This window comes from Cyprinodon tularosa, unplaced genomic scaffold (assembly GCF_016077235.1).
Source record: "Cyprinodon tularosa strain WSP-4 unplaced genomic scaffold, ASM1607723v1 ctg112, whole genome shotgun sequence".
NCBI lineage: Eukaryota > Metazoa > Chordata > Actinopteri > Cyprinodontiformes > Cyprinodontidae > Cyprinodon > Cyprinodon tularosa.
In genome coordinates, this window is record NW_024037916.1 from 761277 (window position 1) to 783665 (window position 22389).

The 22389-nt window shown below is 38.0% G+C and overlaps 1 protein-coding gene across 1 annotated transcript; it reads right to left on the reverse strand.

The window, feature by feature from the left end:
• Positions 1-5900: 5900 nt before the first annotated feature.
• Positions 5901-22389, reverse strand: LOC119793351 (coiled-coil domain-containing protein 158-like). The gene is made up of 19 exons (XM_038300501.1): positions 22233-22389; positions 20197-20303; positions 19847-20110; positions 19708-19754; positions 17841-17951; positions 17680-17761; positions 17412-17531; positions 14969-15112; positions 14619-14792; positions 14360-14528; positions 11988-12140; positions 11742-11854; positions 11262-11420; positions 11013-11105; positions 10111-10233; positions 9369-9517; positions 6780-6842; positions 6616-6674; positions 5901-6016 (listed from the first exon to the last, which is right to left on the reverse strand). Exons 3-19 carry the CDS (start codon positions 20102-20104, stop codon positions 5901-5903), a joined length of 2133 nt encoding a protein of 710 aa, XP_038156429.1. The 5' UTR covers positions 20105-20110; positions 20197-20303; positions 22233-22389.

The window sequence follows — 22389 nt, forward strand, 5'->3', positions numbered from 1 at the left end:
AGATTTTGCTTTTGTTGATGTAAATGTGAGAGCATGGTTTACAGATAAAGCTGATAAGAACAGAAACAGAACGCGGTTCCGATTCATCTTAATTACAGCCTAAAACTGGGAGTGCGTAGTGTACCATATCAGATACAAAGCAGAAGTGATTCGCACAGAGAGCATTTACTATAGATGGTTAATAGGATTTTTTTAATAGGAATTTTTTTTTTTAAATCTCTATAAAACATAGAAGTTGTTACTCTTCTGTGGTGATGGTACTATCAGTATGATTTTTGATAAACAGCTGAACCTGTCAGGACCTTGCAAAGATAAATAATTGTATATGAAGCATTTTTTATTTTACACAAGTGCAAAACTGATGTGTTTCTCACAAGTAATCTTTCTTCCCCTGAAACAAAAAAAAATCATGACTCAAAGCCCATTTTTGTCTTGAACAGTCAGTTCAAGTTAATCAAATGTGTGCTGATCTTTGCAATAAACAGAACTATTTTAGTAGAGCAACATTTAAAATGTTTAAAACAATCACTAACAAGGTTAAATGAACTGATGTTTATCTTAAAACCAAAAAATTAGAAAAGTAAACTGTTAAAAAACTGCAACATGTGTTCTACCTTTAGATTATGCACCTCCAGTGAAATATGAATTTATTTTGAGTTTCTTCACATCTTTGCTTAAAGGTATAGTGGAGGATGTTGTTTTTCCGTGTGGATCATCTAAATTAGTGGTCCTGCAAATTGTCAACTATTCTAATGATATGGTTACGTAAGGCCATCCTACGTGCTCGTCCTCAGTTATCATTTTCTGTGCATGCGCACTTTCATGTGGTGTGCTACGGTTTCAGCCATTCATTGAAGCTCACCTTTCTCACTGCGTTTCTTTGAAAATGGTCAAGGGTCCTAAGAGAAAAAGGGTCTACAAAGTGTATGAGAAGAAGAGAAAGCCTCAGAAGAGAGAAATAAGACCAGAGTGTTTTAGGGAGATTCTTGCACACGATGGCGTACACTGAACGCACAGGTCGTGCTATTTGGAGAAATCCATTTCACATCACTGCTAATAAAATGTATCTACCTCTATATTGTCACTTTCCAGAGAACATAAATTTATCTCATAATTTGCATTCTTAGTAGTTATACGGTGGCCACAGATGATTATTAACACCACAAACATGTCCACATTTTCTCTGCAGCACAACCACATAAAATTTTTATGTACCAATAGTCTTATTTGCAGGGAAACTTGTTACTTATAAATATGAGCGACCATCTTTTACCCACACCTCCTTGAGAAGAAATGGGCTCATTCGCATTTAATAGGTGTTCCCTCTCGGGAGCAGGTACAAGGTTGTGCATGTGCTTTTTTTTTTTTTTTAAGCGGATAGGGCAGGTCTTTTCAAAAAATTTGCATAAATCCTCCATTATACCTTTAAGGTGTCACAATTGAACAAGAAGCAGCTTATCTACTGCGGGAAAAACACATGCCTTTAGCCTCTTTTAATTCTGCCATATTGTTGTCAAGGTAACATATTAATGCATAATGCTATAAAAAGCAGGTTTCCAGTTTTCGTTGTTTTCTTGACATAAAATATTTTGTCTGAATTTTTATTTTACTTTAAGATGGCTGAAGTAAATGCAAAGAGAAAGAAAGTTACCCAAAGCAAACCTGAATTTTTACTGAAACATAATAAACCTAATAACTATTTTTCATACACCCTGACTGCAACATGCACCATCAAGGGTTTTCTTTTAACAACTGTTTTTAATCATCCATCAACTAACTAATGAATGTTACTCCTACAACAGCTTCACCTCACCTAGGCACGATTTGAAAATTATTTTCAAATAATGTAAAGCAGATAATGTTGACTGCTTGTAAAATCTGGACTTTTTCCATATATACTCATGGAGATGTCCCTCTAGAAAACAACGCTGACATAAACTGTGCGCTACAATTTTCCTCAGATGATCCACAATGTTCTCCATTGGAGTGCCTCTTAGATGCACCATGTTTGGTTGGTCACATGAAGGGACTGTCTGAAGAAATATTGCATTGGATGTAAGATAAGCTGAGAAGTGCTCTGAAAGCAGAAGAGGGTGAGGCTGGAGCACATGGGACGAACATTTTGCATTGCATGACTGCAGCGAGCAGACACACTTCGATTTAAAATGAGCTGCTTTATTTATAGCCCACAGTATGACAGCTCATGTCAGTGGGTGAGCAAGCTGACCTGTTTGCTCAGAAGATTTAACACCAACAGATGTGAGCGATATAGTTCAAATACTTTACAAGAGCGGAGATAATTAGGGTCCAATGCTGTAGATCACTGGCGCCAAAACTTTGTCACATGGGAAAAAATAAATAAAACTTCAACAACACCACAAAAATATTGTTAACCTTTTCAGAAACAAGTTGAGTATGTAAAATAGTAATAAAGCAAAAAAGAGCAGTCATTGTAGAACTAAAACTTAAAAGCGATTTTTCAGATTTACTTAATATAAAAATAAAGATTTCAGTCAGCAAACAATTTGGGTCTCAAATGAAAAATATTTTATTTATTCCCAGTAAGAAGAGCCAGAACTGGTTATTCTTCGCAAGCACGGTGTATGTGGCCAAATTAAAATGAATCTGTTAAAAGCAGATATTTTGTGTATCCTATTAGCCATTAAATCAAATACACATTATTTTATAAAATATTTAATGCGGGCTGCACAGTGGTGCAGTAGCACTGTTGCTTTGCGAAAATAAGGTCCTGGGTCTGATTTCTGGTCAAAGGTCTTTCTACATGGAGTTTGCATGTTCTCACCATGCATCTGTGGGGGTACTCTGGCTTCCTCTAAAAATATGAATGTTAAATTGTATCTAACTGACGACCTGTCCAGGGTGTATCCCGCCTCTCGCCCGTAGACAGCTGGAGATAGGCACCAGCACCCCTCGCGACCCCAATTGCGACAAGCATGTCAGATAATGGATGGATGGGTTGGTATCTATAAAATGTGTAAATGTGCATGATTGTATTTTTCTGGCCTGCAATAGACTGGAGACCTGTCCAGGGTGTACAGCGCCCTTTGCCCTTAGACTGCTGGAGAAAGGCACACACCCCACTCTAACCCTGATGGGAGAAGATAGATGGATGCTTTATTGCAGAGCATCATGCTGTTTCTGTTAATGCCGAGTAGCTAATGTTATCAGAAAAGAATAAGAAAGTAATAGTAAAGTAAAGTAAAGTAAAAGGAAAGAAAAGCAGCATTATTTAGAAAAAGTGTTAAGGAGAGAACAACTTCAGATTCATAAGAAACTACAGACAAAGTTCTTCAAAGTTCCCAGTCCCAAAGAACTTTTGTTTTGTGGATTTAGTTCTTAATTTTCACTGCTCATAAGTTAAGCTGAAACACAGATAAATCTTCCACAAGTGATTTACAGAGGTTTTCCATCCATCCATCTTCTCCCGCTTCTCTGGCAGTCTATGGCGAGAGGTGGGTTACACCCTGGACAGGTTGCAGGGCATATATATTGTGTATATCAAAAGTGTCTTAAAGCAGATAAAAAAAGTAAATCAAGAGGGAAGGGATCTTTAAAAGGGAAGACAAACAAGAACAGACACACCAAGGACCAGATCTAAGCTTTTCCGTGCCAGAATGAGACCAAAGATTATCGCAGGAATAGCACAGAAAAGACAAGTTTACACTCCACAGACATATTTACATCTCAGAATCGTTCTTCTTTAGCTAATAAATGGCGCTCTGTCTGTTCTGGTTCCAAGGATGAGCAAACACGATTCATCCCTTCCTGCGCCTACAGTAAGTCAAGCAGAGGAGGATGAAGAAAGCTGCAGAGAATCAAGTGAGGATGAAGAGGGAAGCGACATCATTCAAGAACATGTTCCAACAAAATTTAAGTACTTTTTCCAAATCTTAAGATTTTATGTTTGTTACAACACATTTAAATGGCTTTTATTGGGATTTTAACATTCTAGATGATCCAAAAGTGTTTTTTCATAATGATATTTACCCTTTCTTCAAATTAAAGCCCCCGTTTTACAAAAAAAAGAAAAAAAAAAAGAAAATAAAGAGTCCGTTCAAATGAGGACACAAAACAACAGCAAGATTGTTTAGGAAGTAATCCGTCCAGTGAGACAAGATTAGATAAGATGAAAGTTTCTGTGGCACCAGAACAAACACAGATAACAACCATAGGACTTAGATCTTCTGACATTTCCACTCTGGTCAGTTTGTTTTTCTTTTTATCTGTTTCTAGATTCAAATTTCCACATTTGCATGTTTACCATCATCTTGTCTCAGCCAACAAAATGACATGGATGTAATTTACTTAGCCCTACTTTGTCTAATAATTCAAATGCAACTGTAAAATAAAGGTTTGCATTTAAAAAAGAAACGGCAATCTGTGCAGCAGGAACTCAACTGAGTAGCAAAGGAAGCAAGTTGGACGTAAAAGCATAGAGATAAAAATGACAAGGACTTCCACTTTGCTTAATGTCTTAAAATAATCTCTAATGAAGAGCAGGAAGAGAAGCCGATTTGTCAGAAACACATGGAAATAGCAAAAATTTATGATGGTAATGTTGACATTGAAGGCGTAAAGCCCGAGTCAAAAGTCATCTTAAATATAGCAATGGAACAAAGCATCCAAATAGCCTGCTTCATCCCTACAGTTATATTTTTGGGTGCAAATACAAGTCTGATTTCTTTCTAATTTAAATGATGAATGGAAATTTAAAATTTTCAGTCATCAAGCCTTTAATAGAATCCAGTTTTTTATTAAGATGTGCAGCTTTGAAGCTTAATAAGGAAAATAAGGAATATAGAACTGGATATAATCTGCATAAACAACGACATGAATGATAAATGGCCTGCACTTATATAGCCCTTTTTCAAGTCAGAGGACTTGACCAAAGCACTTTACACTACATTCACCCATTCACACACAAAATGACGGTGGCAAGCTATGTTATAGCCACAGCTGCCCTGGGGCTCACTGACGGAAGCGAGGCTGCAGTACACTGACGCCATCAGGCTCTCTGATCATCATCAGATAAGTTAAATGATTGCTACACTTATACCACAGACCAGCAATCTTTAAAACTTTAACCCTTGGAGGAATTTGTTTATCCACAACTTACTCCTAAGAATTATAACCAGACGGAAGTCTAAACCTAAGCTAGGTCAATGGAGCACATAATTTTTCCTTTTAAGTCAATGCTGTGGTTGGGATTAGCATAATACCCAAATCATCAACCCTTCTCCATTGTGCTCCAGTTTGCTTGACGAGAATCTTCTGATATGCTGTTTGGTTTTCACCAAACATGTGATTGACCAAGAATTTTCCACTTGCTAGTACATAAAGAAACAAAACACCAAAGTACTTTACACAGTTTATTGGATAAATAAAAAAAATTTAAAAAACATGATTAAAATATTTTTTGAGGAGGGCTTTCAAATGGTGAAACTTCTTTTGGTAGGTCTTCAAAAGGCAAGTATCCTGTAAAACAAAAGGATTAAAATAAATTTCTTACACTTTTCTTTCTGGTTCTAATCAGCTTCTGATCAGATATAAATATTGGACTTTTGGGTGAATGTTACGCGGCTTCTCAGAGTTTAGAGAGTCAATCCAAGTTCAGTATATGGGAAAAAAAAAGCACATAAATGATTGGATCTATAAAAACAAAATTCTGCTGTTTTTAATTAAAATTTCCACACAGGCAACATTCTTCATATGGGAGAGGTTAGACTCCATGGATTGTGTAATGTTACTTAAAGACTGATTACCGTAAGTTAAAGTCAAGCAGAAACTAAAACTGCTACAGCTTTGTATATTTCCCATCTAAAACTTAATCAACTTACTGAAACAAGAGGTTGGCCTCACATTCTTGGCGGTTCTTTGAGCTATCTGTTAGGGTTAGAAGTCAGGAGAGTGTAGACAGGTGACCTGCGCCCCAGTGGGAGTATCTGTGGGAACTGGCTGTGCTTTGCTGGACTCACTGGGCTGGAGGTAAAAGGGCCTAGGAAAGCAGAACTGGGATTACGGATTTGAATAATGTCCTGAAACTTCTGCATTTGTCTTTCCTGCTAATCCCAAGCAGCCCTCATAAAAGAAGTTGCATTAGGATGGTCTCAGTTTTAATTTGGGTAAATTAAAACTTAAATTAAAAAAAGTAGGTAACACACACATTAAACATTTACAGGAACCAACACCCCTGGAAACCCTTAGATAAATGTAGCTTATTTTTACGTTTTCCAATTTACATTTAATCTGGTGGACTCCCAATGAATCTGAAACTGGTAACACTGGCTCTGTATGATATTTAAAATCTAAATATACTACATTAGAAATTATTCCTCTGACATAAACCCAACCTTGCTCCACAACTTTCTCAGCCCCCAGACTTTAACGCTACAGAAATCCAGTGATTATGAAAACCCCCTTTCTCTGGGCGCACCACCCTTGTTAATACCATAAAGGAGGATGAAAAGCTAACCTCTGAATACAGGGAAGTTATGTAAAGTATCTGAAGCCAGTCTGCCAATAATATAGCACTGCATGTGGTCTTGTTAAAAACAATTATACCTTAATCTGCCTGAAAACAGATGTGATGCTCACCATCTCTGTTATTGACTGTTGGCTCAATCAGCTCAGCTGTCTTCAGAAAACACGGCTCACTGTGCACAGTGGTAAACATCAGGACTGGGAATGCTGAGAGTATTTCATAAAACACTACATTTGTACAAAGACGACTCAGGTGGAGGTTGGGATGGCCTGCCTACCTGCCAAATGTCTTTCTCCTCAGCCTGGAGTAGGCTTTTAGACCCTCCTCGTTCTCAGCACTGCTTCAGGTGGAACAAAAATAAATGGTTAATATCCAGCAGACCATGAATAGGTTCCCCAGTAAAGTTAAGCAATAGAACCAACTTAAATAGTTCATATTCTTTTTTTTTTTTTTTTTTTGGTGGTCTTGTTTCACCTTACAGTAACAGTGAAGTTTCTATGATGTCATAAATTTCTAGAGACATTATCCGTTTTTCAAAAGTGATTAATCGAAGTCAGGGATCTGAGGAAGCTCTTTTGGTTAATACCGGCGTGGATTAACAGGTTTCCTCAATGATTGAACATGTAGACAGGAGCGTGACCACAGCTTTAGGTTGGTTCAGTCATATGCTGGCACCCATCGTTTAATGAAAAAAACAAACCCCTACAATGGTCACAGAAATGACTTGAATCCCGACAAAAGTAATAAATAAGAATTCTATGAAAATCAACAAATAGAAATTGACATTGCCATTCTTGTATGTTTCTAACTGTGTGCTTTGGGTCTTTATCGTGTTGAAGACCCAGGACCTGCGATTGAGACCAAGCTCTATGACAATGGGCAGCACATTTCTCTCTAGAATCCCTCAATAGGAGTGATTGTGCTGTGAGAAGGTGGCAAGTGTCCGGTTTGATCCCCACAGCCTGCACTCTAGGTTCCTGAGCAAAACCCTAACCCCTGATTGCTCCTGGGCGCCACACAATGGCAACGCATGGCTCCCCAAGGGGATGGGTCAAAATGCAGAGAGTGAATTTCCCCATTGTGGGACAATAAAGGGATTTTTAGATTTAATTAAACCCTGCAGAGACTCAGGCTCCATATGCCAGAAGAAGCAAAGCAGCCCTAGAACATAACACTTTCTAATGATTTGAGAGCTGGTCTGATCTGAACCTGATGTTCCTTGAGCTTGAAGTTCACCTTTATCTCTAGAAGTTTTTCTGGGCTCTTTTCTTATAATTCATATTTAATTTCTCATCAGTTTTCCTACTGCAGCCACGTCCACGGAGCTTGGCTACAGTCCCATGGATCTTAAACTCCCACTGTAATGCTAGTTAATGGAAACACCTTTACTTAACATGTCCCTTTGGTAACAGTATATATTCAGTCTTTTCTGGGAGTACCGTCATTTTTGTCCAGACCTGCTTCATGAGTTAATTTTTTTGTTTTTCAAATCCTGCACTGATCATCATGACTTCCATTTGTTCTTTTTCATGGATATTTTTTGTCAGATGCAAGTTATTTCTTTGAGCATTAAAGCTACAGTGTGTAATTTTCAGCGACATCTAACGTCCAGACTGCAGACCGCAGCAACATGAACATCTCCCCCCCACCGCTTCTCCCCCCCAACAGTACGGCGAGCGTTACGGGACAAAATGTCTTCCACGACGTCCGCATCACCTACCTTCTCAAGTGATGAGGTTTGTTTACATAGATAATTTTAATACTGCCATCTATTGTTCAGTACCGTCTCAGTTCATCTCTCTTGACTTGCCGTAGTTACTTTCGAGCGTAATGGGCGATCTCGCAATCGCTAGTTTGTTGGCTCTGCGCTGCCGTAGCGCAAAGATGTCTGCCTCCATGGCTGCGAGACCCGCTCCTATGTAATTATAAATAACAAATTCTAAGGCAACGCAAATATTAAGGTTAAGAGGCTGAGCTCGTAGATGATGATAAATAACATAGTTATGTATAATATATTACATTTCTGACTGTATATCCCTGTAATTATTACACACTGTAGCTTTAAGGTTTTTTTTATATTAAATTAGGGGTACTAACAATTTTGTCCACGTGTGTAAAAGGTGAATAAAATGTTAGGAATGCAGCCATATGAACATTTGGCCTGATCAATATCCAGTAATAATACTTACTGTTATGGACCATAAGCAATATTTACGGCTATTGTATCTTATTTACATATCTACCCTTTTGATACCATGAAAAAGGTGTTATAAACACCCACAATCCTTTGGTACATCACTGTCACATGACCAAACAAACACAACATGACCAATCAGCTCCCCTCGCCTTTAAGAAATAAAAATAGAAACTGGATGGAAATAAAGTAACACTAGCAACGACGCAGTTTCACTATCAGACAGAAACTGGTGTGTTTGAAAAGGTCCAACACTGGCTGATACTGATGTTAAAGCCGATCTATTCTGCATTTCTAATAAAAATTGAGCAATTTATTAGAACGTTTATTATGTAAGGCTCTTAAATTGACTTCCTGTGCACCATTGGAGTGTTTATTCATCAATAAAACCTAGATTTGAGCCTTTACTTTCTGTAAAAGTAGAAAACCTGACCTATAATAAAATAGAATTCTTTAGAATTATAAACCATTAGATTATCAGCAGCATGTGAGACCAGAGGCTGTGCATAACAGTGCGGTCAGTAAACTGATCATATGGATCCACACCACCTCCTCCAGCATTCCTCTGACTTCTTACACAATCAGCAGCATCACATGGTTTTTAAATGTGACCTATGCTGCTATACATCAGAAGCTAATCCTCGCGGTGTGTGAGAGCAGAGTTAGACGTACAAAGTGGCGGTGTGCTGCCTCTCCGGGGCAGACCTCCTCCTGTGGAAGCTGCTGCTGACAGCGTTCTTAGACGTGTGTGGTCTGTGGTTGTCTGAAATCGCTGCTTGCATCTCTTGGATGATAGATCTGAGCTCGCAGGCAGAGCCGTCCTGCATTCAACACCCACAGAAAGACAGGAAGTAAATGAAGGGTTATGATAATCCTGAAACATTAGGAATATGGCCTGGTGCACTCTTATATATATATATATATATATATATATATATATATATATATATAATATATATATATATATATATATATATAATATATATATATATATATATATATATATATATATATATATAATATATATATATATATATAATATATATATATATATATATAATATATATATATATATATATATATATATATATATATATATATATATATATATATATTTTATATATTATATATATAATATATATAATATGTATATTATATATTTTTAATATATATATATATATATATATATATATATATATATATATATATATATATTTTTTTTTTTTTACAGCTGTTTTAAAATGACCAGTTGAAGCAGGAATGTCATACGATGTGTTTCTGATTTTAAGATGAAGCAGACGTGCTTAGCTTAAGGCCTATGCTGCCAAATGAAAATGATTCACATGTGCTCTAGATGGGCTGGATCTACTGAGACGAGCAAAAGGCAAGATGTGGGGAAGGTTCTGACCCGAACCTTCATCTGGGAGGTGTAGGGGTGCTGGGAGGAGGGTGGGGAGGCCGGTGTGGATGGGGCCGTGGAGTTCAGGTCAGGTGGAGATACAGACGGTGCTGCGCACAGATTCTGGCACGGGAGTTCCTACAGGAAAAAACAGCTGTTAATCAAGAATTCCTGAGACGTCTTCAACTTTAAAGGATAAGATAAGCATGCTATGGTGATGGATGGTTTAGACAAAACCTTTCATTAAGATACTAGCTCAGAGTTCTGTTGCAGTCAAAGAATCAAACATGGGCCGTACTATAGCTCTGATATCCCATCTATTTTTGTCATGTTAACACCTGTGTGTTGGGCCTCACTTTAAACCTGCCAAACAATTCGGAGAGTGAAAGTGACAGGATTTTTTTGTATGGGCAGTTAGTTCAAACCATGTAAAGGACCCACTGAGCACCATTTTGGTCCTCTTTCTTAACCTACGTCATTTGCAGACAGGGGCTAACATTAGCCTGCCTTGCTATTACTTTTATTTTTATTCAAACTAAAGGGTCATTCCAACAATCTGTGGCTCACGTACAGGCAGTCAGGAAGTGCTGCTAGCATAACTTTTAACCTTTTGTGTAAGAGACCAAGAAGCACAATTCAAATTGTCATGAAAGGAAAAAAAGGGTATGAAAAGGGTAAGAATGAATTCTGTTTACATTTTTTTCTCCTAAAACTGATCAAGCACGAATTCAAAGACAATTTTGGAAGGACTGCATATGTAGCATACCCACTTATGACTTCTTAAACGATCTTGATTTGATCTTTGGTTCTCCAAAAGTCAAAAACTACCATATTAAGTTAAGTGATGACTATCATTTGCTTTAATGTGAATGTGTAATGGCTAAAGACACACATTAGTGAAACCTGTGAAGATTCACCTTCAGGTTAAGAGTATGTTGGAGTTTCAGGCGAAAATACTCCTGCTCCTTCAGCTGGAGGATGTCCTGACAGTTGGCCAAGCTTTTCCACATCTTTAAGAAAACATAAGATATTGAGGCAGAAAAGGACACAAAAAATCGTTTCAGTGTGAAAGTTTGTTATTTGTGAGGAAGCACATCTGATTAAAACACGCTTAGTTTTAGCGGCACATTTATGACCTTGTGTGCGGTAACGGTAAAGGTTTTTACCTTGTGAAGGATTGCCTCCAGCTCAGTGATACGCTCCATTAACTGATGGTCTTTGGAGCGAAGGGCCTTCAGTTCACTGGAAATGTGTCTCTTTTCCTCCCTCACGAAGGCGAGTTCCTGAAGCTGACGATGAGTCTCCAGGTTCTGGCGGCGCTTTTCCTGAAAAAATTAAAATAAGAGGCAGTTAGCAAATAAAGGCGTTGCCTACAACAAGGTTCCTACATACGTAGAGGTTAACTTTAAATACCTCAGATGGTACGGAAATAATTTGGACGGATGGAAAATCAAAATTAAGAATCAAACTCCTGGTTCTATCAATAAAATATTAAAAAAGAAACATGAATGTATGAGAGAATATAAATGTGCTATTTATTTTTGACGCTGTTCTTCTTATTTCAAATACTAATGTATGTGCAGTTAGTAACGGATACCAGGTCTAACAGGAAAAGGTGGAGGTTTCCAGGGAAGAGGTGCTTTAACCTGTTGAAGTTTCTCCACCTGCTCCTCCAATTGTTGGATTCTGCTCTGCAGGGAGTCAATCTCCCCTCTTTTGGTGGTGATCTCCTTCTGCATGTCCAAGGCCGCCTGGAGGCCTAAGCCAATTTCATTTAGCCGCATAAATAAGACAGTGATCAGAATTCCACATTTTATTAAAAACAAACAGAATTTACTGTTATCTTTGCACTCCATCATTTGATTAATCAGTCGAGAAATGATGAGACAAACCGTGTTCATCGGCGGCTCGGAGGGTCCTCAGGCTGCGTCTGACCTTTTCGAGTTCATCCTGGGCGCTTCTTAGCTGACTCTGAAGCTTCAGCACCACACCCTCGTGCTCGTCTGCTCTGCAGCTGTGGAGCCGCTGCAGCTCCTTGTGCTCTTCTGAAATCGTGCCCACAAAAACATGTAACACATCCAAAGAAGGGGCGAGCTCATATAGTCAAAGAAATGAAACAATACAAGGCTTGGTTGACATTGTAAACATAGCAGAGAAAGCTCTTTGTTTGGTTAACGCAGCTGGACAAAAAGATGATTTGATCGGACATAAGATCTGATCTCTTTCTAGGAAAAGCTGTGTGAACTATAAGGCACAGATAATATAGGATCTGAGTGCTGCAGGCTACAGGTCAGAGGTAACAAAAGGTACCACAGGGCTGCAACAAAAAGGAATTATAATTTCAAGACACAATTGTAGTAAAACAATAAACAGGACACACCTATTGCATTTTGTCCTGTTAAAATTTACAACACAGTGACAGGATTTTATTTGATAAACAAACACAAAGTTGTGCAGATGTGTAACTTTTCAGTTCGGCTTCTAAAAAAGTTTGCATTTGTGTGTCCCCTTTTACTTTGATCCCCTTTAATAACAAGGTCACCTTTGCAGTAAAAAAAACAACAAAAAACAAATAAACCCTATGAACATGACACAGACTGAGAAGAACACAGGACACACTATACAGCTCATGGAATAGATTTTAAAACAATATCCCAACCTTTGAAATTATCCAAGATTAAAAACTCTACAACTGTAAACCTTGCAGGGTGTAGTGGTCCACCCAAAGAAACCAGTGTTATCTCTGGAGGAGCTGTAGGGATGCATAGCTCAGGTGAGAGAATCTATTGACTCAACTCTGTTAGATATGCGTCGAATTTATAATTATTTTAAATTTATCCTTTATTTAACCAGGTAATACCCATTGAGATTAAAAATCTCTTTTGCAAGGGAGACCTGGCCAAGATATATAGATAGAGAATACATCTGACATTTAAGAAGTGGCAATGATAACACCACATTTTGTCATTTTGGTTTATTAATAATAATATTGAAGATTACACTGGAAAAACGATCTAAAAATGAGTAAACATTTCTTAAAATAAATGTATTTACCCTCAATTTCAGTAGGTAAATAAGATGATTTGCTAATTAAATATTTTTATTTTATTTTAAAATATGATAAGATCTTATGCAGTTGAAATAAAAGACTGCAATTGTTTTTTTAATTTTGAATTTAAATTGTTACACTTATTTTGAGAAAAATTCCCTCATTTAGATTTCAGTTTTATGTGGTGTATAAATCGTTTTATTTTTAGGCACATTTTGACTCAGCAGAAGTCGCTTGGTGATTTAAAGCTACAGTGTGTAATAATTACAGGGATATACAGTCAGAACTGTAATATATTATACATAACTATGTTATTTATCATCATCTACGAGCTCAGCCTCCTAACCTTAATATTTGCGTTGCCTTAGAATTCGTTATTTATAATTACATAGGAGCGGGTCTCGCAGCCATGGAGGCAGACATCTTTGCACTACGGCAGCGCAGAGCCAACAAACTAGTGATTGCGAGATCGCCCATTACGCTCGAAAGTAACTACGGCAAGTTGAGAGAGATGAACTGAGACGGTACTGAACAATAGATGGCAGTATTAAAATTATCTATGTAAACAAACCTCATCACTTGAGAAGGCATGTGATGCGGACGTCGTGGAAGACATTTTGTCCCGTAACGCTCGCCGTACTGTTGGGGGGGAGAAGCGGTGGGGGGGGGGATGTTCATGTTGCTGCAGTCTGCAGTCTGAACGTTAGATGTCACTAAAAATTACACACTGTAGCTTTAAGCACTTTTTTTTAAATTCATTTCTTTTTTTTATTGTTGGCTTATGAAAACTGATATTAACATAGGCAGGCGAAGCTCATATTACTTCTGTTGTTCTGGGTTCCTCAATGACGTTGGGATTGACTATGCCTTCCACTCCAGGGACAGTTAGTCCTCACCTGTTTTTCACGTTGTTATACTTTTAGAAATGTCTTGGCCTGTTTCCTGTTGTTTGACAGGTTTTATTTGGGGGATTTCCTGATTTTTCAGGTCCACAGGATGTGGAGGGAGGGTTACCATCTCCTATCAAAGCATTTTGAGTTTTATTTTGTATTTTACGCCATTAACTGTTGTCAAAATGTTTCAAAAATATAAGTGCGATAAAAAAAAAAGACAGGAAATATATGAGGAAATACTTCTTCCACAGTACCCTTGTTGGTCACACCACATATGCATTAAGTGAACTCTATGAGCTGTGGTGATATAAGGAGAACCTACCGGTGAGACTGAACAGCTGGAAGCTCTGCAGCTCCAGCTGTGTGAGAACTTGCCGTTTCTCCAGCGTCTCCTCCTCAATACGCCGGTTCTGCTCACTCAGAGAGGCCTGCAGCTGCTGCTTCTCACGCTCCACACACGCCAAGTCAGACGTGTGTCTGTCTAATTCAGCCTGAACAGAGAGTGAGAAAGGTGTTTTTTACAGTAAATTGTGAATACATGTAGAATAAATAATGTTTTTTTTTAATAGTTTTTGTCTGACATTGAGCTGCTGCAGCTCCTGTTTATGCTGGTTGATGAGGAAGGTGTTCTCCTGCTGTAGGTTGGTTATCGTTTTGCTGCTGTTCTCGATCTGCAGCCTCAGAATGTCCATCACATTGTCTCTGTCAGTCAGCTTCAGCCTCAGAGCTTCCTGCTCAGTTTGTAGATCCTGGCACTAAGCACATACGGGAGCTTAGAAGATGCTGCTTATGCAAGGGCAGGAAGGTTATCAATTCATCACCATAAGTGACCTGCTAATTATTGTTGCATTGTGGAACCTGCTGATGATTTTTCTGCCTTTAAGCGTAATTCTTCACCTTTTTCCTGCAGATGCTCCATGATTGTCCTTACCTCTTTTGAACTTTGCTCTGTAAGAGCCTGAAGGCAGGATTTGTCCTCTGCCGCCTTGCAAAGCTGCATCCTGGCCAAACCCAGCTGACGTCTAAGAACCTCTGTACCTTCACTGAGCTCCAGCTTCTGCTTCTCACATAAACACTGAATCAAAATAGGAGAAAACAAGAGATTCAATAAAATCTGAACAGACAAAAAAAAGCCAACAAGTTCTTAGACATTTCAGTTGGTTTTGTAGGTCTTGGTCTTCCCTTTGCCTTTGTAACGTTACAGTGATAGACAGCCATGTCTCTTATTATTAGCTTATGTTGTAGACAAAAAAAAAAGAACAGGAATACATTGTTTTCAGTGTTAAATTGTTTTATTTTGCAGCCTTGAGCATCTATTCTCCAGTATTTTCCCCTAAAGTGATGCTGGCACCACTTTTCACCATGGGGGTTGATGTGTTCAGGACAATGTTAGATTTTCATCATATTTAACATTTCAAAAAATGGACAAAAAAGTTATGTAGGTCTCATCTAAACCAGAGCACCGCCTCTGTTAAGTTAAACAGCAATATTACGTGTTTTTTTCTCTCCCCCAGATGATAGTTTCCTTCCTTCCCCTCTTTCCTAAAGGCCAACTAAGCGACAGATCTCTGCAGCTCCTCCAGAGTTTCTAAGAGCCTCTTTGCTAAACCTGTGAGTACTGCTCACTTTGTCTGGTGTTATCTCTTCAGCATGCTAAACCAAATCTACCAAAACATTGTCTTGGCAGATTTGTAGCTCTACTCCATATTCATATGAAGAATATAACAGCACTTAAAGCTTGTAAATTTGTTTAAAAAAAACCTTACCTTACTCTAAACCTCTCCACTTTATCCCTTGGCTGCCTGCTGTGTCGCTGCTTTAACATAAACCAATGTAGATCTATTGTTTAGTGCGCATTAAGGTCATTTGTTGCACTAGATTTTATTTTGAGGTATGTACAAAAAACAGCTGAATTCAAATACAATAAACAATTTGTACATTCTTACTCATCAAGATCCAGCAAAATTATAAATTATTTTGTTATTGAAATATTGCAAAACGCCTCAATAAATCACAGTGAGGTTTGTTTTTGTGACATGACAAACTGGGAAAAGATTTATGGATACTTTTGCAAGAAGTTATACATATCTTACAAAGTTTACAGCCAAGAGTGTCTGAGTGAGGTATTTCTCTAACTCCATCATCAGTGTTCAATATCATCACTATCAGCAGTTTGTATTTGTTAGCATGACTGTATTGGACGTCTCTGTCATTCCACGCTCCAACAGGGAAAGCCAGAGCCAGAGAGAGCATCATGGAAAACCAAAGAGTCCAGGAAAGAAAAAAGTTACCAAATGATGGAATTACATACAGTGAAGAGACACCGGGAAAGCAAAGAAACTAAAAAAAGAGAAGCAGCAAAGCAAGGATGAAATAAAACGTTTTCTCTAAGACATTAAAAATAGAGCAGCTGATTGCTGTGATGGCAACAGACATCTGCTGTTCTGACGATGGAGCTAAATCTTCAGAGCTTGAACCAAGCATCCATTTGCAACCACTTTCATTTAAAAAGACACAAAAGAAAAATATTTTTGCATCATGATGGAAGATAACTGCAGCTGTAGAGGCTCTGCCATTCTTCCTCACACAAATAACGGAGCCATTCTTCACAGAGTCAGAATTAATGATCTGCTTTTTAAATTCATCCTTCTATCAGTGTTTTAAAAGCTGTATAAATTACAAAACTGCAGACTGGTGATTCCCTTTCAGCTGATAAGAAATTGTTGTTTGGTTTGAACCTGTATAGGTCATGACAAGACGTTGCTCAAAGCTCTATTAGTCACAAACACGGAGGGAATTCCTCCCTCCTCATAGAACAAGTGAGGACAGTGGACAGCTAACTGCTCTGAATCATTACTTTTTTAACCATTGTTCATACTTAGCATGCATGTGGTTACAGTGGAAAGGGAAAATCCCTTTTAAACAGGTAGAATATGCAGCTTAGCTTTACAAATTTTCGTTTTATATACACTCTGTGTATACAAAATGGCAATAAATGTTGTCTAAGAAAGCTCCTGGCAAAGTTTGAACATCTACAAATATTAAAAGCAGTAGTAGGAATAGCTCTATCAAGGGTTGCCAAGGAAATAGATCTGATTAAAACACAGAGATACGGAAATGGATGCACCGATAGGTTTAACTCAACAGAAGAATACATATTAACTTTGCAAATATAAATATTCCAGTATCACTATATCTGTACAGACATATTTATATCATTACACTGCTCTGGAACTTAAGCATAGCATGTGGAAAACAGATGTTTACAAGACTCTGACTGCTTTCCTTGAGTCTCCTGAAACAACAGAGTGTAAGAAGATTTTTTTTTAAACACAGAAAGACAGACTGAAGTAAACCAGGATTTATTGTCATACTTGAAGTTGTTGAAGTTGCGACTCCAGCTCTTTTGCTCGCTGCAGCGATTGGTCTCTGTCTTTTTGGGTGGAAAACAGTTGATTCTGAATCTCAAGGATTCTCTTCTCCAGATACTCAACCTACAACAGCATCAACAGGAGTCACAAACACTCATTATGACACAGGAAGCATTTATCCAACAATCTAATGTTTACATGCTGACTGTGTGGTAAACAATTTGTTTAATTCTATCATCGACTCTGATAACATCCCAGCCTGATTGTTTACCTTATTGATATAGCTGGAAATGGTTGACTCCAGTTCACTGATCCTATATTGGTCCAGCAAAGTTTGTCTCTCAGCCAGATTTCTACAAAGAAAGACCATTTTAAGACCAGAGTGCTTCAATTTTGTCATCAGACAAACACATTCAACTTTTGGAGATTTACCTCAGAGGATCCAACTTGGCGCATAAATTCACTCCACTGTGTTTTGATGAGGTCAGTTTGTCAGTCAGCATCGCCATCTCCTGGCCGAGACTAGTAATGACATCCTCCATCCTGAGAAAAAAATGTGCAGAGAAACATAAAGCAGTGTTATTATTTTCTCTTATACATGTTGTAGGGGAAGCTGTGTGCTCACTGGCATTTTAACCCACCTTACTGTAACCCCGCGGTTCTCAAAGTGTGTGGCGCGACCCACTGGTGGGGAATTGAGACGTGACAGGTGGGGCGCGCCAAGTTCCGGTGTGTGTGTGTGTGTGTGTGTGTGACTATAAATGTAGAATGTGTGAGAGCAAACTGTCCTTATAGCTGTATGTTGCCGCTTTTTAGACCAATCAAACCCACAAAGTAATCATTACTAGCCTACATGCAGTCTAATTAAAAGAACATTAGATATGAGAAAAATTTCACCTGGAACTGAAGTGCCAAAATAATGATTGACGTGACGTCGGCATATTATTTGTAACAGAATAAACTTTCGCGCCCCAGTGTTGCCAACTCAGCGACTTTGTCGCTATATTTCAGACCCCTCCAGCGACTCTTTTTCAAAAAAACAAATCTAGCGCCTTTTGGAGACTCTTACGTGAAAGCACGTATCGTTCCTTTTCTTGTCCTCCAGCGGCAGGTGCTGCCGTGGGGCGCCTCCCCCGTCCCAACCCCGTTCTCCCCCGCTATTGCAGGAGTCCCTATCAGCGCTGCAGTCAGAGCAGAGACACAGCATGTTTAACTTTTGCGTCCAGACTGCAAATAAAGCGCACATGCGCCGGGATTGACGGCGCAGGTTGATCATAAATAACTGAATTTGAAATATTTTATCTTAAATAAATAACGGCGTTTGATTCACACAGCCACATGTTCATGTTTCTGGTTAGGAGTGGAGAGCGAGTATCCACTCATCGGGCAGAGAGCTGTGTGCATTCTTCTTCCCTTTGCCACATCATATCTCTGTGAGATGGGCTTTTCAGCTGCTGCTTCAATGAAAACAAAATACAGATCTCAGCAGAACATTGAGCATGACTTGAGAGTGGCAGTATCAAGCCTGCAACCCCGTTTTGAGAAACTGCAATGCAAAACAGGCTCACTGCAGCCACTAATGCAGGGATAAATAGACCTGTATTGCCAGATGGATTTGACTTCTTTTCTTTTATTAACAGATTGCAGAGTGGCACTTTAATTTTTTCTATCTTTGAGCTTGATACAAATTTTGACACAGCTGCATTTTTATTTTCTTTATTTTTGAGCTTGCTGTTATTTGATGTAGATTTGTATTTAGATACTACTTGTTACTTCAATAAAATTGGAACATTTTAAGATTGTTGAATATTTCATTAGCATTGTGTTGGGGCGATGGGGACAGGCGGGGCTTGAAAATTCCCCCTTGTCCAAAGTGGGGAATGACAGAAAAAGTTTGAGAACCACAACCCATCAGAATTTAGCTTCTTTTTGTGGCTGAATTTAATAGACTATCAGCTGTGTTCCTGTCTACTTTGTCGCGACACATTCTTATTAACAGATACAGACCAAAGAAGACGCGTTAAATCTATCTGAGGTGAAATTACTATTTCATTCCGCAATTTTTTTAGGTTTTCTCATGATTCACATTTTTCTAGTAAGTTTTGAAAGTAAATAAGGGAAATGCATATTCAAAAAATTAGATAATTTGGGACTCAACAGATTAGATATCAACAAAGGTATTAAATAACCAATAAAAACGCATACACAATTTCTTTAAACCCAAACAATCCAATCGTGGGAAATGATAAGGATCTACACAAGGCTGGAACAAGCTACTAGAATCATGGTATACTTTTACCTTTCTTGCTTCTCTAATCCGTACTCCTTATTCCTCTGTTGTTCTGTCTGGTGCGGAAGAGAAGAAATAAACATCATCAGGCTCTTTTTTCAGACACATAGATGCTGAAGGTAATCCTAAACTGAGTTTAGGTTCTTACTCCACTCCGTCCTTGCTTGTCTGTGTCTTCGTTGACATTTTTACATACATGATTTGCAGACTCTGGTGCTTCCTGATGCTTCATAGTTTTATTCCAGCTCCAGTAATGCTCAAACTGCTCCACATTTCCCTTAATATTCTCCGGTAATTCCACTTCTCTGTGCAGAGGTGACACATCGTCTCTTGCCTGTTGTACTTTCTGGTATGCTGACCTTTTGACATCCTCAATCTTCTCCAACGAATGCAGCTTTTTCTCCATCTAGTCCTTCAAAAATAACAGAGAGTAGATCTGTAGGTCAAAGTAAATAACAGCACCTTCTATACAGTAATGAATATTTTGTGTTTGTTCACCTTTAGTTAGAGGGGACATCCTTCTGCATCTAATCTTCATTTAGTTTAACCTGCAGGATCATAATGGCTCTATGGGTGATACATTTCCTTTGTTGTTCACGGTGTGCCTTTATTTGAGAAGGCAGAGAGATCATCAACATAAAAGCGCATAAAATAAATAAATACATGAAAGCATATACTTCTTCTTTTCAACTCTGCTACACAACAAACAGAATCTGGTTTTATGCTATGCACTGCAAGTCTCAGGATCCCTTGAACCTTATCACTTTTGAGCATCCTGTTTGGTCAGTGGGGTTTCTCAGAGAACATTAGTGAACAAACTGCATCTTTATGACCAATGATCAAACCAGACAGGTCATCGTTCAAAGCAGGGTTAGGTTATAAAACAGAATGTCCAAGTACTGAAGAGATCATCCACTAAAGATGAAAATTACAGAACTAGAGAGCTCCCTAAGTGAAAGACTGCTTCACGGCTTCAAGGAGCATTTTTTACAGACATTTCCTCCCACAAGCTGTTTAAGAATCTGGTACCTCAATTGTTTTTAAATGAAAAATAGAGGAAATCAAAGCAAAGCATGCGGTTTTAAACCAGAAGCTGTCGAAAATCTATAATCAGTTCAACATTATCTTTGTTTCTATAATTTGTCTCATTAACTCTTTATAGGGCACTCAGGAAAAATACTTTGGAAATCAAAAGCCAATAGTGGGAATATTGGATATCCAGGACAAGACCCTATTACCTTTGTAACATTCAAAAAAATCTGGATATTTTGATGACAAAAATGAATGTCAATGTAATAACAAGAAATGCCAACTTGCCCAAATATATTAAGAAAAATAACAAAAGTGCTTCTATAAGAAATTCATGCAAAACACTCTGAGAGTGAAAGAAACACATATTTTTGGTACAACATAACCTTAGAGGCATTAATGGTGATACTTGCACCTACATTTTTAGTTTATAAAACTAAATATAATTGTTAACTTATTAACTTATTAGCTTATTAACTTGACTTAACTTTTTTTTCCAACCTAATTTACAGTAGGTAATATATCATTCAAGGGCTCATCTAATTGGTCAAATGCCAAAATAAGATGTACAGCCTAGTAGCAGGATCTATGCTGAATGGCTGAATATAGATCTTGTGCTTCTAGACCTCACTGAGGGACAGGGGGTTAATGTTTCTTTACGTCTAATGTTTAATTGTAGACAGAGGCAGAGCTAGATGGGGGCCCAGGGGTGGCCATGGCCACCCTTAGCCAATCATTGGCCATCCCTACCATTTTTTTTCTCTCAAGTAGAATATTCAAAACATTTTAATTTTAAATATATATTAACAATTACTGGACAACAAAAACACTGTGGTTAACTATGCACATCAATATACCAACATTGAAGATGATAAATACAGAATTCATGCTCTTTCAGAACTAGATTTTGTGTTATATGCCGTAAAGAGAAAATTATGTGTCTCTGCAAGTAATCTAAGAGTCTTCAGTGAAATCAAAGATACTGTAAATTACAATTTCAATAAAAACCTATTAAATTATCAATTTATGTAGATATTAGTACGGTACTTGTAAATATCAATGTAATGTAGAAATATATTGATAAAATAGGTAAGTAATGACGATGGAAAAGATGTTCGCTCCAGAACTCAAAGCTCAAAGAATTTAGACGGATGTTTATATGCATCTATTTGTTAGCAAATGCTTCAGTAAACAACCGTATAGTTTTTCTTTATTTAGAAATATGGACGTGCTTGTTCCTGTTGGAACAGTTTAGATTGACCCTGAGGTTCTGGTGACTATCCACTTTTGGCCACCCCTCAGTATATATTGGCTATTGCCTGGCCACCCTTATAAAAGTTTTCTGGCTACGCCTCTGATTGTAGACTCTTAATGAACTAATGGATTTGACTGGATGTCAGAAAACATACAATAATAATAACCATTCAAAGTCAGACTGTTGGATCTAAGCCTCAAGGGAGGGCTCTGGATAAAAGCAAACTAAAATAATATAAAATTCAGCTTACCTGTCTTTGTTTGTGTTCGTTTAACCCCGGCATTGGTTACAGAGTAAATAAAAAAAGGTATTCAGGTAAGTTCTTGGCTTAGGAGGGAACATTAGCGCTAGTTTGTTAGCGCCAGCGACACTTTCAAGCAGCGCGTCAAATCTTGACGTCATTACGT